The sequence below is a fragment of the Micromys minutus genome (assembly GCF_963924665.1).
Source record: "Micromys minutus genome assembly, chromosome: 19".
Taxonomy (NCBI): Eukaryota; Metazoa; Chordata; class Mammalia; order Rodentia; family Muridae; genus Micromys; species Micromys minutus.
This window is the reverse complement of record NC_137954.1, coordinates 34,638,105-34,665,134: the sequence shown is the minus strand read 5'-3', so window position 1 is coordinate 34,665,134 and position 27,030 is coordinate 34,638,105. Positions and strand designations below refer to the sequence as shown.

Sequence of the window (27,030 nt, the reverse complement as noted above, 5' to 3'; positions counted from 1 at the left end):
AGGCGGTTCTGAGCAGTCAGTGGTCTTGACTGCTGAGCCACCTCTCCAGTCCTCTGCTTTAGAGATAAATGACTGGAGTAATCATCTTTTATCAACCAAAGAAGTGTTTGTGACATAGTTTGACTCACACCCAGATCTTCAGAGGTCATCACATGTTTAGTGACTCTACTGAACACGTAAAAGCTCCAGTCCTAAAATCACTGATGGGAATCCGTGGAAGCCTATGCCTACAAATGCCCTTAATCCCAGCACACAGGAGGCAGAGACATGTGGATTTCTGTGAGTCTGAGGCCTGTTCTACATAGTGAGTTCTAGGCTGGCCAGAGCTACTCAGAGAAACCCTATCTCCAAAAAAACCAAACCAAACCAAACCAAACCAAACCAACCAACCAGTCAGTCAGCCAGCCAGTCAGCCAGCCAGCCAACCAACCAACCAACGAACTAAAACCCAACAACAGAAAAAGAGGAAAACAAAAGGCGACTTATGGCCTACTAACTATGACTGACCTTACTGGAGAAGTCCAATCTAAACTTGAATTTATGTAGCTGAGGCTGGCCATGAAACTCTTGAATTTTCTGCCTCCCTGTCTCAATTGCTGGGTTACAGGTATATACCACCATGCTTGGCTTTCTTTAGGTCCCCCCCCCCCCCAGTAACAGTTTTATTAATTCTTTGAGAGTTTCACATCATGTACTTGTTTAGTTATTTTTAAGACTTTCTTGGGGCTGGAGAGATGGCTCAGTGGTCAAGAGCACTACTGGCTGTTTTTCCAGAGGACCTGATTTTAATTCTCAGCACCCACATGGCAGCAAGCTCACAACTGTAACTCCAGTACCAGAGATCTGGCACCCTTGTGCAGACATATATATATAATATGTAGGTAAAACATCAATGCACATAAAAATAAGTCTTAAAAAAAAAGAAAAAAGACGACTTTCTTGTGAAAAATCACCAGGATGTCCCCTCTGGGGCCAGCTCCTTGCCTCCTTACTGATTTATAAAACAGTCTGCACACCAGGTGATCCCTAGAGAAAAAGTGCATATGAGAAAGGTAAAGTTTTAACACTGTGCGGGTAGATTAGGAGCGAATACAAGAAGTGGAACACACTGCTGCTTTCATAAACACCTGGGAACTTACCCTGGCCCCTAGTCATCGATATACTCGAATGGCTCCGGAGGCTCTGGCTCTTGCTCTTCTTCTTCAATTTTTGGGCCGTGTGCTGCCACAGGTTCCACGAGTTCTTCAACGTCTTCACTGGTGTCTTTCAGAATTATGATGCCCCCAATGGAGAGCTGCACACAGAGAGGAACCAGAATTAGCTTCACATTTCACATGCTCTGCTATCTAGAGCAGGTGCTTGGGGAGTGAGCCCTCAACACATGATGTGCAAGGAAAAGGCTGAGGGAGAATTAATTACAGTAGCATAAAATAACTCCTCTCTAGGGAGCAACCGCCAGCTTAGCCAGTATAGCCATGTGAGCTACTCTGTGTGGCTGCTGCATCCCAAATGAAGACGTGTTTCCCAGCCAAAGAAATTCTGACCGTGGGCTGAATGAATGCTTACTGTCCCATCACAGCATTCTCCTGCCTTCCCATCTTACTCAAGACAGCCGTCTTGGATCAGCAACTTCATTACTACCCCAGAACTTGTTTACAATGTGAAAAAGCTCCAACCTGGAGACATGCCTCCCCACCCCAATTTTTATTCTTATTTTATGTGTAGGTATTTTGTCTGGATGAACGCCTGTACACCTGAGGAGACTGGAAGAAGGCGCTGGATCCTCTGGAACTAGAGTTACAGACAGCTGTGAGCTGCTATGTGGGTTTGCTCCTCTATAAGAGCAACAAATACCTCTAGACCTTTGCTATGAGTGTATATTAGAGTTTTTGTTGTGCTCCTAGCCTTTAATGGCTAAACCAACTTCCTAGCCGTGTACCGGTTTTTGAAGCACCCTACTCTGTATTTGTGACATTCAAGAAAATCTACAAATAAAAGGCCATTTTTTTTTCTTTCCAGCAATTGCAGAATGTCAGAGAAAATAATAAAAATGACAAGACATCTGAGTGTTCTCACTGTAATCTACAAAGCACTATAATGTAAGCAATGAAAAAAGCAGACCGAAAGCCAAAGGAAAGTAGACTGTAGCAGCATTTCTATGAAGGCCTCTCAGTCTATTAGCTGATGGTAAATTCAAATACCACACCATTCCACATCTCTGGAGTGCTAATCTTCATTTGCTTGCTGGTGTCAATGGAGATGGAAATGTGCTCTCTGTAATTAAGTCAGCAGGGCACATGTGGAACAGCATCCTTCTATAAAGCATATTACTGGGATGGAAAGCAGCACAGACCATTAGTGACATGACTCACATGGGTAAAGGATCTCTGCAGTTGAACCTCATCTGATTTTATTCATCAAGATTCTGCCCTGGCGTGCCAGAAAACTGGTATGCCTTCGAGCATTTCCAGACCATTTCCCCCTTCTAACACATGCATTCACACTAAAGAATCTACAGCTCACTCCTGTAAAGTTTGCTTTTTCTTGAAAAGAATACATTCTAATGAATAACTCTGCCTTGACTCCCAACAGCCCAAGAACAACAGAGAAAATGGCCCCGTCCCTGTCCTCCATGGCCTGAAAGTTTATCTGAACCTTCTAGTGAAGCAACGGAGAGGAGCTTCCACACAGAATAAAATGTTCACACTCAGAAGACAACTTCTAAGTTTCTGGAAACCTGTAGCTATGGATTCTAACTTCTACTATATGCTCATCAGAAACGAAACAATCTCATTTACATATGCAACACAATCCACAGAGCTGCTAGACTTGTGCCACACCTTAGGTTGATTAATGCTTCCCACACTGTGAAAAAGTTCATCTGTTAAGAAGAAGATATTTTGTTGTCTAAAGTCTATTAAAAATCTAAGATGTGACTTCTTGCTGCTACAGAGTAGGGACATTATCATAGTGCTTCTTTTCTTTCTGAGGGCAGCACTGAGACAAGGTACGCATCCTCGATTGGTCTGTAGTTTAGACTCAACTCACAGAGATCCTCCTGTTTCAATATTCCAAGTGCTGGGATTAGAGAAATAAGCCACCAAGCTCCACAGTACTTCTTTCTAAGGAACACTGCCGTTAAGAGTATGGGTGGGTTATGGGTAGGATCTTTCTTCAACGTACATACGAAGAAGTGGTCTTTCATTAAGATGAGAAAGAATTCATAAAATAAAATGCACTCCTTTAATGTATAACTTAGTACATTCACAATGTATTAAGAGGTGTGCACAATGTAATAAGGTGTGCAGTCACCTCTACTAATCTTGTGATCACCTAATCAACCTGAAGAAACCCTGCATCTACAACAAGAAAATCAAGCAGGAACTGACCTGGAAATGCCCTCCGTCACAGTATCTCTCGAGGAGAAGGAATTACTGTACTTTTATAGATTAAAATAATGAAATGCCAGGGAATTACTTAGTTGCACTACTAAACAAAAGAGTCGAGAAGATATAAACCCAGGTATGCCTACTCAGTTCGAAACCACCACACATATCAATTTCTATTTCTTGCTTCTGCAAGCTAATAACTAAGTTAGGAACACCTTGGCTCAGAACTAGAAAAAGAGTTGCTTTCCATTTATTAGTTGATTGAAAAATAAACTTACTCCCATATGAAGATCCAGAAATCTCAATCTATGATATTTCAAACAACAGACTCAATATCTGGATGCCCTGCATGGGTTAGAATGTTAAGTCTTTAGCTTTCTAGATTTAAAAAAATTGGATCAGGAGTAGCATCATAGGTTCATATCTACAATTTCAGCAGTCAGGAGCCCTTGTCAGGAGGACTAACCATTGGTTCAAGGCCAGTTTGAGCTGCAAAATGGGTTCTAGGCCAGAGTAGACTGAGAACTTTTCTCTAAACAAACAAGCAAAAACCAAAAAACCCAAACAAACCAAACAAGAAAAAATAAAATACCACCAAAAATAAAACAACAAAAAACTTGAAAGATCAAGACAGTATTATGCTAAAGTCTCTGGTAAGTATTTTACCATGGCTTGAATGAGAATGTCTCCACAGGCTCATGTGTTTGAACACTTGGTGCCCAGATGGTGGTTCCATTTTGGGAGAGCATGGACCCTTTGGAATGTAGGGCACAGTTGGCAGACATAAGGGCAAGCCTTGGGTATCATAGCCTGGGCTTGTTTCCTGATCCCTCTTCTCTTCCCAGTATCCTGAGATTCGAGGAGCCCCGACTCATTCCTGCTGCTACAAACTCCACTAGAACTATCTCACAATGAGAGACTACATTTTCTCAAATATGTCAGAATAAAGCCCCTCTGAGCTGGTTCAGTCAGGTATTCTGCCACAGTAATGAGAAAGGTAACTAATATACACTTGTTTCTAGTGAGAAACCTTGTCTTGGGATTAACTGAATATCACAAAGATCCTTTTTTAAATTCTAAAACTCAGTGTGTTTAGGCAATAGTGTAATTATGATGATGATGAGTTATTGGCAGAGCCGGGTCTTGTTTCCAGTGCTTGCATATTAGATTCTTTGATCTGTGCCTGTTAGTGAAGGAGATAATTCTTGTTTTATATATGGAGAAAAGAAACATTCAACCCAGTGTGTAGTTATGTGCCTGTATCTGTGACAGGAGAGGAAAAACAGTTCTTAAGAATTAGAGAAAAGAGAAGCTCTCCAACAATTTATATGAAGCCGAGGAGATTGCTCTTGTTTTTGCCAACGACACTTTTTTAAAAAAAATTTTTTTTTAAGTACTTGTGACTTTGTTCTAAAATACTTTGGGGACTTACCCTTTTCTGTCAGTCTTGCCCAGCCTTACAGATTCATACCCCAAATACAGCTAAGATGGAGAACTTACTGGTTTGAAAGGCTGGTATCTGCAGGTCTCTGTCATACTTAAGACCTTCAGCTGGGCAGGCATAACTCGTGCTGGATTATCCAATAGCTGGAAGTTTGGTTCAGGTTCCTTTTTCTTCTCTTTCTCTTCCTTCTTCTCTGCTTCATCCTGGTATAGGAGAAATGCAATCAATGAGGGATCACTTCTGTCCCACATTATTTGAGTCTGTCTGCTAAGTTTATAGAACACTGTCAGGTGTAAAAGCTCTTGGCAGATACAATAAAAAGTACAATTAAAATGACTCTCAACTCTACTTATGAATGAGAACAGTACGAATCATTTTAAAGGACGGAAAGGGTTTTCTACCAGCAGAGATCAGAAGATCTATTTTATTCCCAAAAGCCTTTCTTCATCAAGTAACCGTTTACTCAGCACTGTTCTCAAAGCTTACTTTAGCTGTGACTTTCTCTATGAACTCATTCCTGTTCTGTGCCTTACCTTCTCACAAATGGACACTGTTATGGTCTGAATGTGAAATTCTCTCTGTAAGCTCATGTATATGAACATCTGGGAACTTTCTGGACAGGGCCTAACTGGTTGAAGGGATGGCCCAAGGCATGTAGAGAAGCTGTGTGGCCAGCCTGAGCTTCCTGATCAAGGTATGAGCAAGCCATTTTGCAAGTTCCCGCTGTCAAAGGTGCAGCTCCAGATACCATGACTTTCCTGCCATAATAGACGGCATCCCTTAAAACCACGAGCCCAAATCTTCTCTCTAAAGATGCTTCCATTAGGTATTCTGTCAGAGCAACAAAAAACTAATACAGACAAGTCTCCTTCAAATATAATGGTATGATTCTATATGCTGGAAACAGAATAACTAATTGAAAAGCTAAGAGCAAACAGTGTTGAAGGATTCTGGACAACAGACAGTAACCCACATGACCACTGAGGTATACCTACCACTTCCATCTTCTCCTCCTCCTTTTTTTCTTTTTCTTTTTCTTTTTTTTTAGCTTTGGCAGTAATAGACAACACAGCAGTGGAAACCTGGAGACATAAAAATAGTATAAGACGGCTATAATCTCTTACCTAGATACTGAGAAAGGAGCCCAAAGAGATCAGTTCCACAGCACATCCCCAACTCCAGGCAGTAACTATAAACAACAAACTCACTGAGAAGTGAGGAGAAAGCAAGATGGCACGTCATGTCACTTGCTGCTACTATCATGCTTAGCTCCTGGGGCTGTGTCCAAAACAACCAATCTTTTCTGATCTGCCTTGGGTGTGAATTTGCTGTCATCTACTTCTGACGCACAGACTTGAGTGCTATGTTCTTTTTGGTTTTATGGGAAAAGCATTAGACAATTCTCAGTCATAGAGATGTTCTCACAGCAAGTTATCTTATGATGGTAATAAACAATGAGTGAAGTTAGCTAGGTGTGGTCTTCCTTGATGAATCTCACTTGAAATCAGAGGTGAAACGAGTTTGAAAATGGGGTAAAATAAAGATGTTGTGATATTCATCAGTTGCTATCCTGAATTTATTTAGTTGTAAAATTTACTCTACTTATACACAAAACTCAATACAAATAATCAACAAGAAGGTAAAACATCCTAAAATAAAGAACAATTTTCCCCCAAATAAACACTGTGAAAGGGTTGCTTGTTTTATTGAGCAGAGAACACCATAGCCAGTACAGCTATGTAAATGCATTCATTACTCTTTATTCTGTACTAGAGAATGTGCTAGAAAACTGTTGGTGAAGTTAGTTTTATCCATTTTCAAAAGGCAAAGTAGATAATATACCTGAAAATAAATAACACAAATTATTTCTGACCACAATCCCACACCTACTATCCTAAGTGACAGACACATTTGCATAAGAATATAGTATGTACATAAATACTTTTATTGTGGCATATTAAATTAAAATGTCCCTAAACGTACATTAGATAAAGAAATAATATACAGCTATAGCTCTGCAGCTTTGGGGAGAAGTTATATACTGAGATCAGCATGAAGAAAAGAGCAGCTGTTTTAGTGTAGGAGGTTCTGACAGAGCAGAGCAAACTTTCATACTGGAACTCACATACTGGAACTCTTGGGCTATAGGGCTGGGATACTTTCTATTTAAGTCTAATGTTAGCTGTCACCACAAGTGTTGCTTTAAACAGATGTTCTCTTCTGGACACATACACAGACAGACAGACAGACAGACAGATAGACAGACAGACACAGACACACAGATCAGTAAGGCAGAAGAGGGCTGAACAGACAGCTCGATGGTTAAGAGCACATGTTACTTCCAGAACCTGAGTCTGGTTCCCAGGACCCACATCAGGCTGCTCACAAATGCCTGCAACTCCAGCTGCAAGAATGTCTCTAGGCCCTACAGCCCACACTCAGGCACCCCCACATTCACATAGCTAAAGCTGTGCAGCATGATGGTACATATCCTTAATTTTTGTATCTGGAGGCAGAGTTAGGTGGACCCTGTGAGTTAAAGGTCAGTCCGTATACTATGTAGTACTAAGTTATCCAGGACTCTACAGTGAGACCCTACGCCAGCCAACCAGCCACCCAGCCACCCAGCCAACCAACCAACCAACCAACCAACCAACCAACCAACCAACCAATCAGCCAGCCAGCTAGCCAGTAGCTTCTCCAAAAACAAATGTTAAAGACCCAAAGAAAATACCTTTTCTTTTTCTTTTTCTTTTGGTACTTCCAGAGGGGCAGGATATGCGAATGTGGACGGTTTGCAATTTGATTTATATTGAACTTTAGGCATCTGAAGAAATAAAACACTCTTTTGTTATTTCCATGGAAATAACATCAAGATTTATGTATTCTGTTTATAACAAGCATATGGCTTAGAGACAGAAAATTTCCATGCAAGTTAAATGTTCAACAACAGAACTGTTCCATGTTAGCACTCTATGAAAAGTACTGTGAGTATATTTTGGTACTGAGTTCCTACAGATCCTAAAGCTCTATCACTGAACAGGTGAACATGGGGGACAACTGTTAGCCCCACTGTAAAGACTTCTGTATCCCTTCTGAGCTCTCATGATCATTCCTTATACCACACTGACAACTTATTAGTCTGTATGCAATTCTCAAACACATAATCCTGCCTTCTAACACCAGCCTAATGCAAGACTACCTTCATATTACTTAGAAAGGACGTGCTGTCTAGCCCGAACTGTTCTTTACTTACCTAATTTGCATTGATAAGAAATGGCAATAAGCACCATATTTGCTAAGGTGAAACTTATCTTGTCTATCTCACTTTCATTGTGAGGAAAGGAAACATTATAAAATTGTTTGGTGGACTATAAGCCTCTAAAGATTACACAGGAAGTTTAATGATAATATTAAATATTAGGAACTAGGAAAACAAAATACTGTTGTTTTGAGAAATAAAGATGCTAAATATTTGCAAATGTGTACAGTTTTAATACTGAAATACTTAATTAAAAATAACTAGTTATATAGCTATAATAAAAATATTAATAACAGATTACTCAATTAAGACAAATTTGAGCTTAAACATTTTCCATTCTGAAAATTTAACAAAACATCTCAACCACAGCAATGACGGAATGTAAGAGGCATTTAAGAGAGAACAAGGTGACTCATCAGGTTACATGGCTGAGAAAACCTTTACTACAAATCCCATTAGGAATGTGATCAAAGACTGTGATGACAGGGCACAGAGCCCCTGAAGCTTCTAACCTTTGTGATCAGTTTTGCTCTGCCAGACTCCCTGGCCCCACACTGGTGGCCTTGGTTTCTGTTACAACTACAGGGATATTTTCCTGTGGCACTGTTCCTTACATTAACAGTTCTTTGTTAAGTAGGCATGGAGGTCCTTGTGCTCACAGATAAACACAAGAATGTTAAATGCACAGAGTTGTCTCTTCAAATGGAGAAAGAGAGGTGTAATCGGTTTTCCGCCTGGTCCCCAACCTCTGTGCTCTCTGTGGCTGGAGACTACAACGAATCCTCACCCAGACCTTTATCATGCATGAGCTTGTTTTTCTCAGTCAATCTATAGAAGATATATTTATGGAAAATATGTACTTCACAAAGATTTTATAACGTAGTTAAAGTCTTAAGCTTTGTTGTAAACATGGAATTGAGTTAATTATCACCAGAAAAATTTCACCAAACTACAGGGCTACATAATGAGATCTTAATGCAAAACAAAAACCAAACAACCCCCTCCAAATACACAGAATGACTTATAAAATCTCTTCATATTTTTGTATTAAACACCCTACCCCACCATCCCCTCTCAAAAGATGTGTCCAGCTAATAAGAAAAGATTATTTATAAAACATCCACAGACATACTTTATTCTGTAAGGGCTGAGGACTAACTCGAATTGCAGGAATATGGTCATTTATGCTAAGAATATCCCACGGCGCTGAGGGATATTCTCACAGACATACCTTCAAATCCTTGTTAAGACCAATGACACAGGTAGGAGTATAAGCCAGTGACAGGAAGTGTGAAAGGGGAAACCAGAACCAGAACTGGGTAAAGACAAGGACACCAACTACAGAAGGCATATGTGTGTGCCCAGTCCTGGACTGTAAGGAGATTGTGACATTATGACCACCTGCAGAAAGAGAAAAACCATGAGCACAGTGACCCATTAAGATGTCAATAAGCATTTCTAGGCACTGCATTACCTAAGTAGCTGGTGGTTTATTTATTTCATTTTTTTTATTAGGATCTCATTAATCAGCTCTGGCTGTCCTGAAACTCACTGTAGACCAGGCTGACCTGGAACTCTCAGAGATCTGACTGTCTCTGTCTCCAGAGTATCGGGGTCAAAAACATACCTAGTGATTTATGTGTATGAGTGTTTTTGCCTACATGTATCTATATATACCATGTGGGTGCCTGATGCCCACAAAAAAAAAAAAAAAAAAAGGGGGGGGGTGTTGAATCCTTAAAATCCAAACTACATATGGTTTTGACCCACTTGATGTTGGTAGGGGACTTCTGCAAGAGCAGAAATTGCTCTTAACCACTAAGTCATCTCTTCAGCCTCACAAAAGAAAAACTCTAACAATTTAATTTTTAATTCAACATGTTTTTTGAGGAAGAATATGATAAACAGTGAAATCAGCTGATTCTAATCAGAAATTTGTACTGTGAGAAGGTGAATGGTTTAAAACCCAACTTGCTCTGCCTCTCGCCACAGTCTCTAGACTATCCCTCTAGGAAGTAGAGTGAACTCTAACTTGAAAGCCACTGAATTCGAGTGAAGATCCAAGTCATCAACTAAAGAGTTGGATTTTAGCCAGACATGGTGGCACTCGATTACCTGTGATCCCAGTGCTTGGAGGCTGAGATAGACTTGGCTTGAATTTGAGGCTAGCCTGGACTAATAGTGACCCTACTCCTCACCCCAAACAAAAATCCCAGCTGAAAGTCATTGGGTACTTTACTAAGTTAACAGAACTATTCTAATTTCTCTCTAATATATATAATCCTTCCAACACTATCAGGTAGACATTACAAAAGAAGAAAGAGGAAAGGAGAGAAAAGAACTTGAGCTCACAGGACTGTTAGATACAAAGACTAGGACCTGCTGAGCATGGTGGTGTACACTTGTCATCTCAGCTACTTGTAAAAGGTTGAGACAAGAGGACAGTAAGACAAGGACCCTTACAGAACATGTGCCAGAATAAATCATAAAAAAAGGATGATGCTCCTGGGCAGTGGTGGTGCACACCTTTAATTCTAGCACTCAGGAAGCAGAGGCAGGCAGATCTCTGAGTTTGAGGCGAGGTTGGTCTACAGAACGAATTCTAAGACAGCCAGGGCTACATGAAGAAACTGTCTCGAAAAACAAACACAGGGCAACAAAAACCCAGGTGCTGAGTAGTTACTCATCGATAGGATTATACTAATACTCCCAGGGTGATGTCCTGGGTACAGGCTTCAGCAGGGAGGCAAGAGGGGACAGAGTGTGTCTGAGTGCAGGGAAGGAGCAGCACTCAAACATAAACATTTGTGTTTGAATAAGTGAAAACTATCTCTGCAAACCACACTCTCCTCAAATTTTACTCTGGAATAATTTGCTTCAGACTCAATTTCCATGATGTCACACAGAGCACTCGGTTAGCTGTTTTATTAGATTTACTTAATGCATATGGAAGACCTAAAAACATTCACCTGCATCCAGTATGCCTTGGGCCAGAATAGCGCCAAATTTGGCCATGACATCATCATGCTTGTCATTGATGACTTTGGAGTACAGCTGCCGGAACTGATTCACCTGAAGATGCAAGAAGAGGAATTAAGTCTCTGTGCATTTGTTGTGTCATTAAAGAACACCCAATGAACTGCACTAATGGTGCTGAAACCCAGTTCTCAATTTCAAAACATTTAGAAGTAGCCAGACCAGATGTGAAGGCAGAACAGTTCTGTGCTTGCAATCAGTGTTCTGACTTCCTGTTGTGGGAGCACCAGCTGTTTTCAGTCCTCACCCCACAGTGGGTGAATCAGACCCAAGGGAATGATGAGTAAGATTTCATTCTGCACCAGCCAGTCGGCAGGCCCACAGTCCCAGCAAACAGTAAAGCTATGCTGCTTACTGTCAACTGAGAACATTTCCTAACAGGCACAGCCCTTCAGTTCTACTGTAAGTAAACTACCCTTCACCCACCTGTTTGACTGTATTCACAAACATTAAACATGTGCATTCTGAATGCACATCAGTTTCTGAAGACTTGCTCAGAATTAATGATGATCCAGGGTGAGATTATTAGTAATTTTGTATGCTTTAGAGTTTTCCTGAAATTATGATATATTATTTTCACATAAAATGCTTCTAAAGTATTCATCATAATGAATAAGGTGGTTTCTTTAACTGTTGGGTGGAGATAGGCCCTATCTTATGCTTCTTCCATGGCTTACACTTCCTTGTTTTCCCGACAGTGCTTTCAAATGGTAGGCACTCAGGAAGAAGTCTGCTTGGTCAAGAAGCACATGATCATGGAGCTCCCCAAATCTGCCAAAAGCAGAAAACATCAGATTTGAGTTTCCTAATATAATGAGTTTAGCACACATTCTTTCAGAATCTCTTCTCTTTCTGAAGGGTACAGTGTTACTACGACAGAGTAACAGAATCAGACAGCTTGGGCATGACTATCTCTGCTCTTAGAAGATATTTGGGTAAATTACTAGTCTGTCTGTTTGTCTGTCCTATGGCCCTTTTCATTTTTGATGGGCCTTCTTTTTGTAAGGTGGCCCAGGTCCCAAACTCTTGAACCCAAAACAGTCCTTTTGCTGAAGCATCCTCAGTAGCTGGGACTATAGGTATGTATCACCATATCTGGCCACTTACTAGCTTATCTGAGCTTTAGCCCCCCCCCCTTTCTTTGAGGATTATAGCATTTACCTCATCCACGTTCTAAAGACAACCTGAAGTAATCGTGGTCACAAATGGGGTATGCCATACTTCAGTGGGCACAGACATCTCATGGGGCAAAATCTTACTGCCCTCTAGACGTCGACTCTGCCATTTACACACTGCTAAGAAAACAATGCTCCTTAACAATGCCTCTCAGTTTTATTCCCAGGCAACAACAAACTCAGTGGGGGAATGATGCACACAGTCACTCGAAGTCACACCCTTCCAGTCTCACCGCTTTAAAAACTATAAGATACAGCATGATCAAACCATCACTGAGTTCACAACTAATCTTAAATATCCTAAGGGTTTATGTTTTTACTCTGGCTCAACAGGTCAAATTCCTTTGATTCTGAACTCATTTTAGATGAATACTTACATTACCTTATACAGGATGGAAATTATTCTAAAGGTTAAAAAAAATCCCATAAACTTATAAAAATAAAGATTAAACAAAACACTATATGTGCACTACAAAGGAGAATTTAAATATAGAACCATATCTAAAACAATAGAAAAGCACCCAATGAGAAATTGAAAGATGGATTTTTAAAAGAAATTTTTTTCACTTTTATTTTTCTAAGTTTCTTAATGTGCATTCTTATAACTTTCGTAAAGAGTCATTGTTTTAGAGCAGACAGTGAACTAGGGAGCAAGCAGCCTGTCTCAAGGAATAGTAAAACCAAAAGGTTGTTAATATAAGCCTCAAAACAGGTAGGACTCGTAGATTAATATTTAATATAAAATATTAACTTATTTTATATTAAAAGGCAATTAAAATTTAGGCTATTCTGTGATCTACATGCATTAGCTTCTAAAATCCACTCTTTCTAAAATCATGCATTTAAAAAGTTTATCATGTTCTGCCCTTTACACCTTATACTCTTAGAAAAAGCTCAGGAAGGAATAAATTTCTCTGGAGTTACTTCTGCAGAGCACACTCCTTCCCGCATTCCCATTTCATCCTGACTACAGAAGTAGCTCTGCATATCAGGAGCCAGTTTGGAAGTTTTAATTTCATCTTTGACATTACATCTGTGTTTAGAACATCAACTACACAACTGTAAGTCCTTCCATGAAATCTTTCAGATTTTAAAAACTAACAGGAGGGCTGGAGGGATAGCCTAGGGTGAAGAGCAACGGCAGCTATTCCAGAGGTCCTAGGTTTGACTCCCAGCGCCCACAGCACAGCTCACAACTGTCTGTAACTGTCACAACTGTCAGCATCTGACCCTTTCCTGGCCTCTACAGGTATCAGGCACCTGTGTGGTATATACACACATATAAGCAAAATACCCATGCATGTATTTTTAAAAGCCAACATATTATACACATTTTGTATTTATGCTGGGGTATAAAACAATATTCCATTATCAAATTAGTAATTCTGAAGGGCAAACACATGGATATTCATAGTTTGGTGACTCATCACTAGGTCAGACTTTAGTCAGTTAGCTCCTTAAAAACCTGTAAATTTTCAAGCCTCCCTGGATTTTGTAACTGTAAAGGGTTACTGAGTTAATTGCTTTATAGAACTCTGTTCAGTTGACTTTGCCCCATACACTATTTTGCTTTCCAAATGACTTGCTACTACTTCAGAGTCCACATATCCAAAACCAACCAACCAACCAACCAACCAACCAAACAAACAAACAAACATTCCTTATTTATCTTTCACTCTACTCTCCCTGATAATTTTGTGATCTCACTGATGGTTTAAGCCTGAAATGACTCCACTGCTCATGTTTGGTCACATGTGGTGATGCTTTGGGTGGCTGTGGAACCCTAAGGAGGTGAGTCCTAGCTGGTTAAAAAATGTCACTAAGGAGTAGGCTTTGAAGGCTATAGCAATGACTCTCTACCTTCCTAATGTTGAAACACTTTAGTACTGTTCTTCATGCTGTGGTGACTCCAACCATAAAATTATTTTGTTGCTATTTCACAAGAGTAATTTTGTTACTGTTATGAATGGTATATGATCAAGGGAAAAGATTACAGTTCTTTGGATTCATCTCTGATGAATCACAATAACCAATAAAAGCCTAATCTAGCCAACCTCTGATTTTATTTTAGAACTAAAAAGTTTAACAAGTGTGGTTAAACATGGTCCCACTACTAAAACAAGTACTTGTCAGAGGTTAGAGGAGATTATATGCTAAATGACAAAGGCAAAGAATAGCACTAGATTTCATTATTATCAGTTCTAATGGGCTTTACTGTTTATTTTGTGTTTCTGGATATGCTGGAGATGGAGTGGCAGGGCTGGTGAGCTAGTTGTCTGATGGTTGCTCGAATCAAATGTGGATCCTCTACTAGAGCAGCAAGGGCTTTTCATGGGAAAACCACCACCTCTCTAGCCCTAAGAACTTATAGTGTAATTTTTCATCTGATGTTTATATACTGTATTTACTATGTAAATGTTCAAATAAACTTCTTGTGGTGGATTTTGTTTAACAAGACAAATATAGACGATTCATGAAGAGAAGAGTCAGGTTTCTGAGAGAAAACAGCTCCAAGAACCCATTAAAAAGTTATGACATGACTTTCTAAACTGTGTATTACTAATTCAGAATGTGTCTATGATCTGGAGTTTATGTTTATGAGTAGAGACAAGTGAGAAACTAATGGAAACAAGGCAAAAACATACTGGCATTACTTAACCGAAGGGCACATGTGCAGGATAAATGTTAGGGCACAATACTACACAAACATTCTGATTTTCATTATGAATCTTACAAAATATCCATGCTCATTTTCTTTTGCACTCCTTTGAGGAAGAAATGTAATTGTTTAAAAATTATTTTTATGTATAAATCTCTGAATCATGTGGGAGCCTGGTGCTTAAGAAAGCTTGAAGAGGGTGTTGGACCCTCTAGGACTGGAGTGGGTGTGAGCTGCCATGTGGGTGCTAGGAATTGAACCTGGGTCCTCTGAAAGAGCAACCAGTGCTCTTAGCTACCTCTCTCCAGCCCCAGGAAATAATTTTTAATGCCTTGACACTTGCTTTTGAGCCGTTTCCACTAATTTCAAGTACTAACTTGAAAATGTAGAACTCTGATGATTCATTTTGCTCTCTTTAAAAATAGACATTATCAGGCATAGTTTTGCTTTTGTAGTCAGCATGTAAACATTTCCATTTTTACAGCCAACTTATATTAATTGTAGAGCTACCAGCTATATGTACATTTCAATTTAAATACTTTTATTTTACTTTTAAAATGTACTTTTATCACACAGTATTTGTTTTATGCATATGTATGTTTGTGGGCGCATGAATGGTACAATGTACATGTGGAATCACAGGACAACTTGCAGGAGTCGCACTCCCCCACTGTGTGGGAACTCCGATGACCCAGCTGCTGACAGACATCTTTCCCCACAGAGCCATCTTACCAGTGCTACTTCAACATTCCTAATTAGTATTCGTTATTCTGATAACAACTTGAAGATAGGAGAGTACTTTATTTGTGCAGTTAAGACTCTATTCAAGATCATAACTTGCAATTATTAAAAAAAATTATTTAAATTGTTGTACCTTTTCTTTCTAAATGTGACATTTCTTAAGAGTAAATAAAAAACAAAACAAAAACCAGACTATAGTTTAGGCAATTCTACCTCAAAAGGATTCTGCCACTGTTAGTTTGAGGTTATGACTAATAAAAAACACTGAAATTACTTCTTTTTGTTGGACTTTTGAGATAGGGTTTATTTGTGTAACCCCAGCTCTCCTAGAACTTGTTCTGTGGACCAGACTGGCCTCAAACTCAGATGTGTCTACTTCTCCTTCCTAGGTGCAAAGGTTAAAAGAAGTATGCCACCATGCTCAGCTCTGAAAATGTTTCTTTCTTTTTTTGTTTATATAGGGTCTCAGTAACCCAGGACAGCCTTAGACTTAGATGTAGGCTGGCCTGAAACTCCTGGGATTAAAAGCAGGCACCACCATAGCAGTTTGATTTTAATTAAGTACTTTACCGTGTGTGTATGGTATATATATATATATATATATATATATATATATATTGCATGTATGATATATATACATGTGGTATGCCCACACATGCATGGAGGCCTGAGGAGAGTGCACAGCCTCACCCTATCACTCTCTGCCTTGTTCCTTTCAGACAGGATCTCTCTGAACCTGGGTCTAGGCTGGCAACTGTAATCCCCAGAGATCCTCCTGTGTTTGTCCCTCACAGTGTTGGAGTTACAAGTGCATTTGTGGTCATATCACTTTCACACTGGTGTTGGGGTCCAAACTCAGGTCTCCATTATTTTGCAGCCAATGCTCTCCCTGATGAGCTATCTCCCCAGCCCCTGGTTTAATCACTGGAATTCTATAGCCAGGATATGAGGATGGCTAAAACGTTTGTCTAGTTGACAATAGAAGCAACGTGAAAGCCGAAAGCCGTATGTGAGGTCCAAGTGGATAAATATTTATATGGCTATTTGAGGAGGTTCATTCTTTAATGACACTGCTCAGCTGGGTAACTTCCAAAGGCTCGGCGCAACATCAAAAGCAGAAATAAAAGCTATTCATATGATAGCTGCTAAATTTAAAAGCACGAAAAAAATGTGGTCTGTGTTTGCAAAGATGTTTATGTTCTAGAAGACATAGTATATTAAGCAATTCTTGGGGAAAACAGGATGAGAAGTCATACTGTACATGCAATAATACAGCTTTAAGAAACCCTGAAAGTGATTTTGAGAGAGAAGCTCTGGCCAATGAGACAAAATGACAGAGACTGTTCAGAAGGTGAGGACAGATGAAGCTGTCTGAGGCAGAAACCAATGCACAGTGAGGTGACTGCGCTCTTTCCAGAATCTCCACTGCTCAAATGAAATGTCCTCTGCATCTGTTGCTGAGGCAGAAGAGAAGCCAATGGCCTTATCCTTTCCTTCTATCTTTTGTTTTTTTTTTTTTTTTTTTTTTTTTAAACGAAGTCTTACTATGTAGTTCAGACTAGCCTTGAATTTGTGACCCTCCTGCCTTAGTCTCTTAGGTACTAAGATTATATACATTTACAGGCATTTACTTTTTTTTTTTCCTGCTAGCAATATTTTGTTTTTAAATGCTTCTCAGATATAAGCATAACTAATTCAAGGCTGCTAAATACTCTAAAAATCTAAGTACAATAATAAGGGCACAGGTTAAATATTTTTCTTTCTTTTTTCCAGTCCTGAAGATTAAACCCAGGCATACAACCAAAGAACCACACCTCCTAGCCTCATTCATTTTAATACTGAGATGGGTCTTTACTAAGTTGTCCATGCCTGCCTTGAAACCTCCTGTCACCAAGGCAGTGTTGGAACTTGAGAGCCTCCTGAGATGACCATGGATACAACTTGTATATTACAGGTAGTTCACACTTCAACTGAACACATCAAGCACGGTAATCTCAGAATGCAAAAAAAAAAAAAAAAAAAAAAAGCCAAAAATACAAAAACCACCAACAAAAACCCCACACATACTTTTTGTTCTCAGCACAAGATGTCTGTATAAGACAATGAGGTTAAGACAATGTCATGAGGAAAGTTTTAAAAAAGGGCCTCAAACTCTGTTACAGTTAGTTCAGGAGGTGTGAAAGACATATGAAGGCGACCTCTTTGAGGAAAGCTGAGCCATCTCTCTCCCTCAGTATATGGATCCAGAGAGAGGATTCGGAGGGACCACTTAGAGGACTCATGATCAGAGGTCACTGTGTATGGAATTTAACATCTGAAACTGATAGGAATTAGTCATTAACAGAACTTCCTGAGCCACTGACACCCTGTCCAGGATTGCCCACAAAGTAAGAATGTAGATGCAGTTTTTAAAAGACTAGGTTGGATGTACACATAAAGCGACCATAGGTTTCATTGCCTCAGAAGGCAGAAAAGTAGGACTGTTTCAATTTTCTCTAACAAAGTAGCAAATCAGTCCTTTTGCATCAATTTAAAAGCACACAGGCAAAAACAAAGCATCAAAAATTATAAAAACTTGATCTGTGGACCAGGCTGGCCTTGAACTCACAGAGATCTGTCTGCTTCTGTTTCCTGAGTGCTGGGACTGAACATGAACGCTATATCTGGCTTTTGAGTTATAATTTCTAAAGTATGTTGTATACTTCAGTTAACAAAGCAACCTTAAATTTATAAAGCACACACCAAGGAAAATGCTATAATTGCAATAATCCCAGTCAGCTACCCTCAAAGTTTTTAGTCACTAAGGTAAATTATGATAGAAAAACCCAAACCCAGCTCTTGCCTCGAGCTTCTTGGCTCACCTTTGGACATGTGATTTCAGTCTGTTGGATCATGATGAGAGCTGAAGCTATCAGAGCCCCTTGCCTCACGTAGTTCACAGGGTCGTTGGTCATTGGCTCTAGTAAATTAATTGCTTCCTGAAAGCATAACAAACAAGAAGACAAAACTTTAGCTGAAGCTGAGATGGCTGCACTTCCAGATCACTCACTGTCAAAGGTGTATTTTATTTAGATGAGGGCAATGCTTACTTTTTTTTTTTTTTTCTCAAGACAGGGTTTCTCTGTGATTCCTAGGCTGTCCTGGAACTTGCTCTGCAGAGCAGGCTGGCCTCTGCTTACTAAATGTTGGTATTAAAGGCATGGGCACCACTGCCCAGGTACAGTTCTTAAACTCTTTCAGCTATGTACAGATACAGGCCATACAAATTACTTAGAAATAAAGCAGACTTATTTAGTATGAGTAATAAAAATCCTTCATTGTATTAACTTGTCAGATGCTTTGCTTCAAAGAACATCTGCCCCTAGATATCATATTAAGTTTAGAATAATATGGAAAGAGAAAGATACAATTTGTATTTAACTTAGGAGAGCTGACATAAATGTAAATTAAAAGCCTAAGAGGAAAAATACTTAGCAAAATATCCAGCCCTATTCCTCCTTTGTTTACAGAACGAATGTATGCTAGAAAAAGAGGCAGTTGGTGAAATAGCTCAGCAAATATGAGTCTGCTACTAAGACTGACACCTGAGTTTGGTTCCCAGGACCCACACATAGAGAAGATGTACTCCCACAAGCTGTCCTCTGACCTGGACATACACACTGTGGCACGCATGCATCCCCTCCCAACTGTAACAAAGGAAATTCTTTTAAAAAAATATTTATTTACTTTATGTATGAGTACACTGTAGCTGTCTTCAGACACATCAGAAGAGGGCGTCGGATCCCATTATAGATGCTTGTGAGTCATGTAAAGATGGGGGTGGGTATGTGCACATGAATTCAGATACTCTAGGCCAGAAGAAGGTGTGGGATCTCCCAGAGATGGAGTTTAAAGATGGTTGTATTGCTGTACTGGAGGTGGCACCTGCCTTTAATCCTAGCACTTAGAGGCAGAGGCAGGCAGGTCTCTGAGGTCAGCTAGTAACAGAGCAAGTTACAAGACAGCCGGGACTGTTAACACAGAAAAAAACCTACCTCGAAAAAAAAAAAAAAAAAAAAATAACAGAAAAAAAAAAAAAAGGTGACTGTGAGCTACTTGGTGTGGGTGCTGGGAACCAAATTACGTACGGTTCACTCCAAGAGTAGTTAGTATGTGTTCATAACCATGGAGCCATCTTTTCTGCCTCTGATACATGTTACTCCCTTTTTTTTTTTTTTTTTTGTTTGTTTTTTGTTTGCTTTGGAGACAGGGTCTCACTGTGCAGCTCTTGGTGGCCTGGAATTTGGGTTTGAATTCATGACCTGTCTCTACCTCCCATGGGCTACCATGGCTAGCTTCACGGATGTTTACCTAAGAAATTCTGTTCTAAAAGGTCAAGTGCTCTAGCAGGGGACATTTTGTTCACAGGAATCTTATGTTCTAGCAGCTGGGATATAGAGATTAAGTTGAATAGTTATAAAAACATGTGAGGGAGGAGTAAGGGCTTATAAAAAAAAAGAACAGGAAGCTGGTTGTGGTGATATAATCCTATAATTGCAGCATTTGAGAAGCTGAGGTGGGAAGATTCTGAGTTCGAGGGCAGCCTGATCAATATGATCAATATGGCAGAATTCTGTCTAGAAAATGGGGGAGGGAAGGAGAGACTGGGAAAGCAGGCCAGACCAAACTGGGGATAAAATACCAGGAGAGAATGAAGTATCTCTGAAATTTTTAAAAAGATTAATTTATTAATGTATGGGGATGTGTGCATGTGTGCACATGACTGCCACAGTGTGCACATGGAGCACAGCCTGTGGAGACTAGTCCTGTTTCTACCATGCAGTCAGAGAGGCTGAACTCAGGCTGCCTGCTTTGGGACAAGTACCTTGACCAGTTGAGCTATCTTGCTGGCCTGAAGGAAACTCAGAGCCTCTTTTTCCATTAAATGATATGTTTGTGTTTGCAATGTGAGTATCAATGATGTGTGTTGGATGTTCTGGCTGGTGGCGGTGGCGGTGCTAGGTGAGGTGGGAGGGTGTTGTATCTAATATTTACTAGAGAAAAAAGTCAAGCAAATTTAAGTTTTCAGAATTAACATAAGAAAGTTTCCAGAATTAATATAAGGAAAGATGGTTTGGTGGTTAAGTGCATGGGGTTCAATTCCAGCACCTCCACACAGTTAACAATTGAACTGTAACTACAGCTCCAAGAAACCCAATGCCCTTTTCTGGCTTCTGCAAGCACTGCACGTGGGTGGTACACAGGCATACATGCAGGCAAAACACAAAAACTATTTTAAAAAGTTGTTTGATCCCTTTCTGTATAATAAAATATAAAGACTCTAGAAGGGGAACAATGTCCTCTTTCTAGCACAAAAACACATATATTCATTGAGTTAAAAAAAGGTCCATCCAGGCTAGAGAGATGGCTCAGTGGTTAAGGGCACCGACTGCTCTTCCAGAGGTCCTGAGTTCAATTCCCAGCAACCACATGGTGGCTCACAACCATCTGTAATTCGATCTGACGCTCTCTTCTGGTATGTCTGAAGACAGCTACAGTGCACTCATAAAAACTAAACAAATAAATCTTAAAAAAAAAAAAAAAAAGGTCCATCCAAGGTGCTCAAGATGTATGCATATGTGCTATTCAAGGCAAAGTATGGTGATCGTATCAATGCTGTGAAGCAAGACTATATGCTACATCTAGGCCCAGTAGGTTAGAGCATTTGTTGCCCGATAACCTGAGTTGTGTATGTATGCGCGCGCGCGCGCGCGCGCGCACACACACACACACTGCAGTAACATTTTTAAGGGCTAGAGAGCTCAGTTGTTAAGAGCATGTACAGAACCATCTGTAACTATAACTTCTGAGAGATGTGACACCTCTAGCTTCCACTGGCAAACATATCCACGAACAGCATACACACATACATATAATTTAAAATAATAAAAAAAGAGTTGATTTTGGGTGGCTTTAGATGCAATCTTCCTGTCTATAACTAATTAAACAGTGAGAATAACCACGTAACGACAGAGCAGTTCACAACGGTAATCCATGTGTGTCAGTTTGCTCTTAGGCGACCTCCGACACTGCAGCACGGAAGGCAGGGGAGTACTGTTAAGCCCTGAGCACCAAGCTCACTCTTAGGGATCACACTGCAGCTATATTTTCACAGTTGTTTCACACACTTTTCTCCAACAGAAGGGTCTGGTGTCAGGAAAGAAGTGACCTTCCTAGTTGGGCTGTACCTTGTTTCCTGTACCAGCACAGCAGATTCCCAGGGCCATTGCAGCTCCATAGCGCACGTGAGGGTTATAACTCTCTGACAACAAAGAAACCACACTTGGACACTGTTCGGGCGTCCTGATAGGAAATAAAGAAAAAGGGAGTGTTATGGGTAACATGTTATAAACCAAAATATAAGAATTTTAAATAAGTTTTTATTGCTATTTCTGAGATATAGGAAACAACATAATATTTAACAAGTAAGTTAGTTGTAGAACTAAAAATCTCCCACCGAGAGGTGCATTAGCATAGACCTGTAACCCCAAGCACTAGTGAAAGAGATACAGGAAGTCAAAGCCACTGAGAGACACAAATTGGTGATCTCCTACAGAACTGTACTGATAGTAGAAATATATTTTCTACATTTAGAAAACACGCAGAGAAAGAGGACTGTAACAGGAACTTTTCGAGCAGGTTTGCTGCATGCTGGTCATTTATTTCCCAGTGCCCACAAAGTGGCACTCATCAGTCCCATGGAGCACATTCTTCTGGATGCACTTTCCTACTCTCTGGGCACTATGCATTTTATTACAGAAATCAAAGTGTTTACAGAGTCTTTTAGATGTTTTCAGGGCAACACAAAAGATGAATATTTTAATTCCAGCATACTGGACACAGGATACCTGTGAGTTTGAGGCCAACCTGGTCTAAATGTGAAGTTTGAGGCTAGCCAGAGCTACATGATGAAGTGGGCATGAGGATTACACACCGAAATAAGTAACAAAACCCAGATTATATTATAATAAAAAGTTCTTCATAAAAAGAAAAGTTCTTCGTTTACAGCTGACAGTCATCTTGCCAATGTTACTATTTGTACAAACCTTCCACAGAGCAAGAACTTAGCAAAGGCAAGCACACAAATCACTGACACCAACTAACCATAAATTGTACATACAAACTTCTTTCTTACAACATTCTGGTTTCTATTTCTTTACTGAGTATTTTCTACAACTACTATATTGCAACATATTAATAGATCAAGAGGCTTTCAGAATATAGTGTTTCCCCTTCACAAAAAACTAGTAATACATGTACTAGGCAGAAAAAGTTCTTGCAGGGTCATCATAAAAAATATTTGAAGGTATAAATCTTATGATATTTCTCTGGTAGAATTACAAGTTTAATTATCGCTAGGTAAGTGCCAAATCAGAGGCTTATTAGCACAATGCACAGGAATACTGGCTCTTGGAGGGTCCTTGTACCCCTACAATCTAAGCACAATCTGGAATAGAATCTAAAGACTAGCTGGATGTCCTTAACCAAACACATCACTGACACCTGAGTTGACATACAGAATGAGGACTCCCTCCTTTCCGCCATTTCTCTATGGTGATCATTCATCTACATGACTGTATTCTCTCCATTACTTCAGATTTCACAGTTCATCTGTCAGTAAATGAAGGAAATCCTTACCTCTTATTTCTGCTTTCATGGCTTTGTTTTAGACCCTGATTACCTCTCACTAGTATCTGTCAACTTACCTTTATTTTATTTATTTGTGTTTAGTTCACTGAGATAGAATATAGGCTTAGAATCAGAAAGACCTGGGTTCCAATTCTAGGGTGGTTATTTATCACCAGGGAGACAAGCTCTGAATCGTACTGGGCCTTGATTATTTTACCCATTAAATATTTTGTTCCCTTTTGTGCATGCTAGAGAGTTGATGTGTCAGTATGCTGACATCATTGAAATCTAGATGTAAAACCAGAAACTGGCTTTGGATCAGAATCAGGAAGTTGTGTGCTAACTTGCTGTAGTTGGATCTCTGTTTTAAAAGACAGTGTAGTAGTCAAAGGTTCTTTCAAAACAGTTATCAAACAAGCTGGGTTTGCTAGGTAGCTCGCTATATTTAAGATTCTCATTTCCAATTTTCTCAGAAACATTTTTAGGGAACTAGTGTCCCTCAAAATTTTGCATCTTGTCATTTGGTTGCACCCAGGGTGGGCTACTGTAGGGAAAACAAACTGCACCTTAACCTTGCTGGCCCTTGCATCACCTTTAGCAGAAACTCACCCCAATGAGAACAGACTTGGACTTAAGTGTTCTGTTTCTCAAATGGCATTGTTATTTTATAAGACTTAGAAAAAACAATTATGCCTGGAACACAAACTCTGGGAAGCTGTTACAGGGCTTACTATCTGACTGGAGTTAAGCAGAAATTAGTAGTGAGAGCTGGAAATGCAAAAGCCTTATTAAAAAAAAAAAAACCATGTCAGTTTTAGTCTAATAACATTCCAGCTCTGACACATTCTTTAGAAACCACGAGTGTTTGGACAATGGAAGACAGCTTATAATAAACTAGCTTAGGCATTTAATCTCTTTTGAGGAGCACAATAAAGCCATAAGGTTTTTGTAGGTTTGTCAGTGTTTCCACTGACAGCTCTAGATGGACCAAGGGGCATCTAAACAGTGACTGCAATGCAAAAACACATTGAAAGCAAACCTTTTACACAGTAATTTTTGCTCAAATGTATGTGTATGTAATGATTTAAAGTAACAGTAACTGAAATCATAATAAAATTGTATAACCATGGGCTGAAGAGATGGCTCAGTGGTTAAGAGGTCCTGAGTTCAATTCCTAGCAACAATATAGTGGCTCACAACCACCTGTAATGGGGCCCAATGTCCTCTTCTGGCATGTCTGAAGACAGTGACAGTGTACTCAATATATAAAATAATTAAATTAATCTTTAAATAATTGTATAAGCATTTTGCAATTTACAAAGAATCAAGAGATCTCAACACGACTGTCAATTAACATCTTGAAATCAATCAGACCTTATGTAAGCCACCAGTCTTAGCTCTCAATAGGAAATAGACAAATCCTCTTTGAGGATTATAGCATCTTACCTCATCCACGTTCTAAAGACAACCTGAAGTAATCGTGGTCACAAATGGGGTATGTCATACTTCAGTGGGCACAGACATCTCATGGGGCAAAATCTTACTGCCCTCTAGACGTCAACTCTGCCATTTACACACTGCTAAGAAAACAATGCTCCTTAACAATGCCTCTCAGTTTTATTCCCAGGCAACAACAAACTCAGTGGGGGAATGATGCACACAGTCACTTGAAGTCACACCCTTCCAGTCTCACCGCTTTAAAAACTGTAAGATACAGCATGATCAAACCATCACTGAGTTCACAACTAATCTTAAATATCCTAAGGATTTATGTTTTTACTCTGGCTCAACAGGTCAAATTCCTTTGATTCTGAACTCATTTTAGATGAATACTTACATTACCTTATACAGGATGGAAATTTTATGTTCTAAAGGTTAAAAAAAACCCATAAACTTATAAAAATAAAGATTAAACAAAACACTGTATGTGCACTACAAAGGAGAATTTAAATATAGAACCATATCTAAAACAATAGAAAAGCATCCAATGAGAAATTGAAAGATGGATTTTTAACAGAGAAATTGAATCCAAATATTATGAAACTTCCAGAATATACTTCAGGTATAGGAAACAGGGGCCAGCCTGACTGTTGCCAAGCCTGACTTCCTGAGTTTGACCCTTGGGACACACATGCGAACTGTCCTCTGACCTCCACACGTGTGCTGTGCCATGCACATCCCTCCCATATCACACATGCAACACCCAAATAAAATGGTAACAATAATTTAAGAAGAATTTTAGGAAATACAGAGGACAAAAGAATAAATTTCAGTACTGAGATGCAATCAACAAAAGGTATTATGAGAAATCAAACAGGAATGGCACCCCAAAAGGAAGAAGGAAAAGAAATAGAAGTAAGGATTATTCTGAGCTAATGATTGATAGAGAAGGGAAAGCCATTTTCTTCTGTGTTACAGTTACTGCTTCTGCGCCCATGGTCTGTAAATAACCTAATGAAACAACCTGCTGGGAAACGGATACAGAGATTCAACCCACGGAAGTGGAAGAGGGCTGGCAGGAACGAGAAGGGGGGAGGAGGATAAGGGAAAGCAAGAGGATGTGAAACATGAAATGCCTTATGCATATGTATGAAACTGATTAATAACAAACACACAAATCCCATCAGTTATATAAAGAAGCAATTAAACTCTGAGAGACCTGAAGACGCTTTAAAAGGGTTCTCTAGTATTCACTGAGAATACTAGAGCCTTTTTTTTTTCTTTTTGGTCTTGTTTTCTGTGTAGTGAGTGCTGGCCGTCTCAGGACTGACTCTGTAGACCAGGGTGGCCTTGAACTCAGATGTCTGTCTCTGCCTTTAGTCCCAAGTGCTGGGACTAAAGTGTGTGACACTAGTGCCCTGCTGGAGCTTTAATGTTAAGCCAGTTCTATAGTTTAAAGAAAACTCCAAGAACATAACTGGTAAGACATACATTACTTTTCAGAAATAGGGCAGAAATACATTTTTACTACACATTATACACTTTTCCCAACTACAAATCTGTAGGGAAAGAAGTTGCTAATGAACCAGTTCCCAAATTTAGGTGCTGCTTAAAAATGAACAGTGACAAAGTTTCTGCCAAAATCTATGTATACAAGCAGCATGCAGATCGCTCTGTGCTTTTCTATATAAGGCCGTGATGTGAGTAAATTAATCACACTCTACAGCAAAGGCATAAAGCTGAGAACACTGTCTCACTGCTAGAAATTACAAGTGTGCAAACTGCTATACGGCCAATGGGGAGAATCTCCATAAAATACACATTTCAAAATTTCTAGATTTTATCTTCTTTTCTCAAAAAGGAAAAACAGCCTAGGCCCCATTCCAAATAAAATCATCTTATGTTAAAGTAAGAGTTTATCCCCTAAATATCAAAGGGAGCACATAAGAATATAACCTGGATAAGGGTTATTAACTGGTTGGAACACAATTAGTGAGGTTTTATGAATTACAATGAATGCAGCCATATTGTAATAATGACAGTATCAAAGAGGAAATAACCTCTCTGGCAGGCAGACAGCGGCACATTTGTTTCCCTGCTTACAAGTACCAGCCGCTGAAGCTCAGAGCAAGTCAACGGGAGGAGGATCTGTCAGGAGTGGGAGTCCAACTGAACAGACACAGGACGGCATGCTAAGGAAAGCCACAAGTAGACAA

General features: G+C 39.6%; 1 protein-coding gene across 1 annotated transcript in view; it reads right to left on the bottom strand.

The window, feature by feature from the left end:
* The window catches only part of PSMD1 (proteasome 26S subunit, non-ATPase 1), a 70,285-nt gene that overhangs the window by 1,122 nt on the left and 42,133 nt on the right, over window positions 1-27,030 (bottom strand). The window contains exons 17-24 of the mRNA XM_080933389.1: window positions 21,934-22,048; window positions 18,568-18,684; window positions 11,065-11,167; window positions 9,327-9,496; window positions 7,568-7,660; window positions 5,829-5,915; window positions 4,890-5,036; window positions 1,140-1,294 (exon numbers count right to left, since the gene is read on the bottom strand). Of these exons, the coding sequence (XP_080789515.1) occupies window positions 1,148-1,294; window positions 4,890-5,036; window positions 5,829-5,915; window positions 7,568-7,660; window positions 9,327-9,496; window positions 11,065-11,167; window positions 18,568-18,684; window positions 21,934-22,048 (979 nt within the window). The 3' untranslated portion in view covers window positions 1,140-1,147. The remainder of the gene's footprint in view (window positions 1-1,139; window positions 1,295-4,889; window positions 5,037-5,828; window positions 5,916-7,567; window positions 7,661-9,326; window positions 9,497-11,064; window positions 11,168-18,567; window positions 18,685-21,933; window positions 22,049-27,030) is intronic.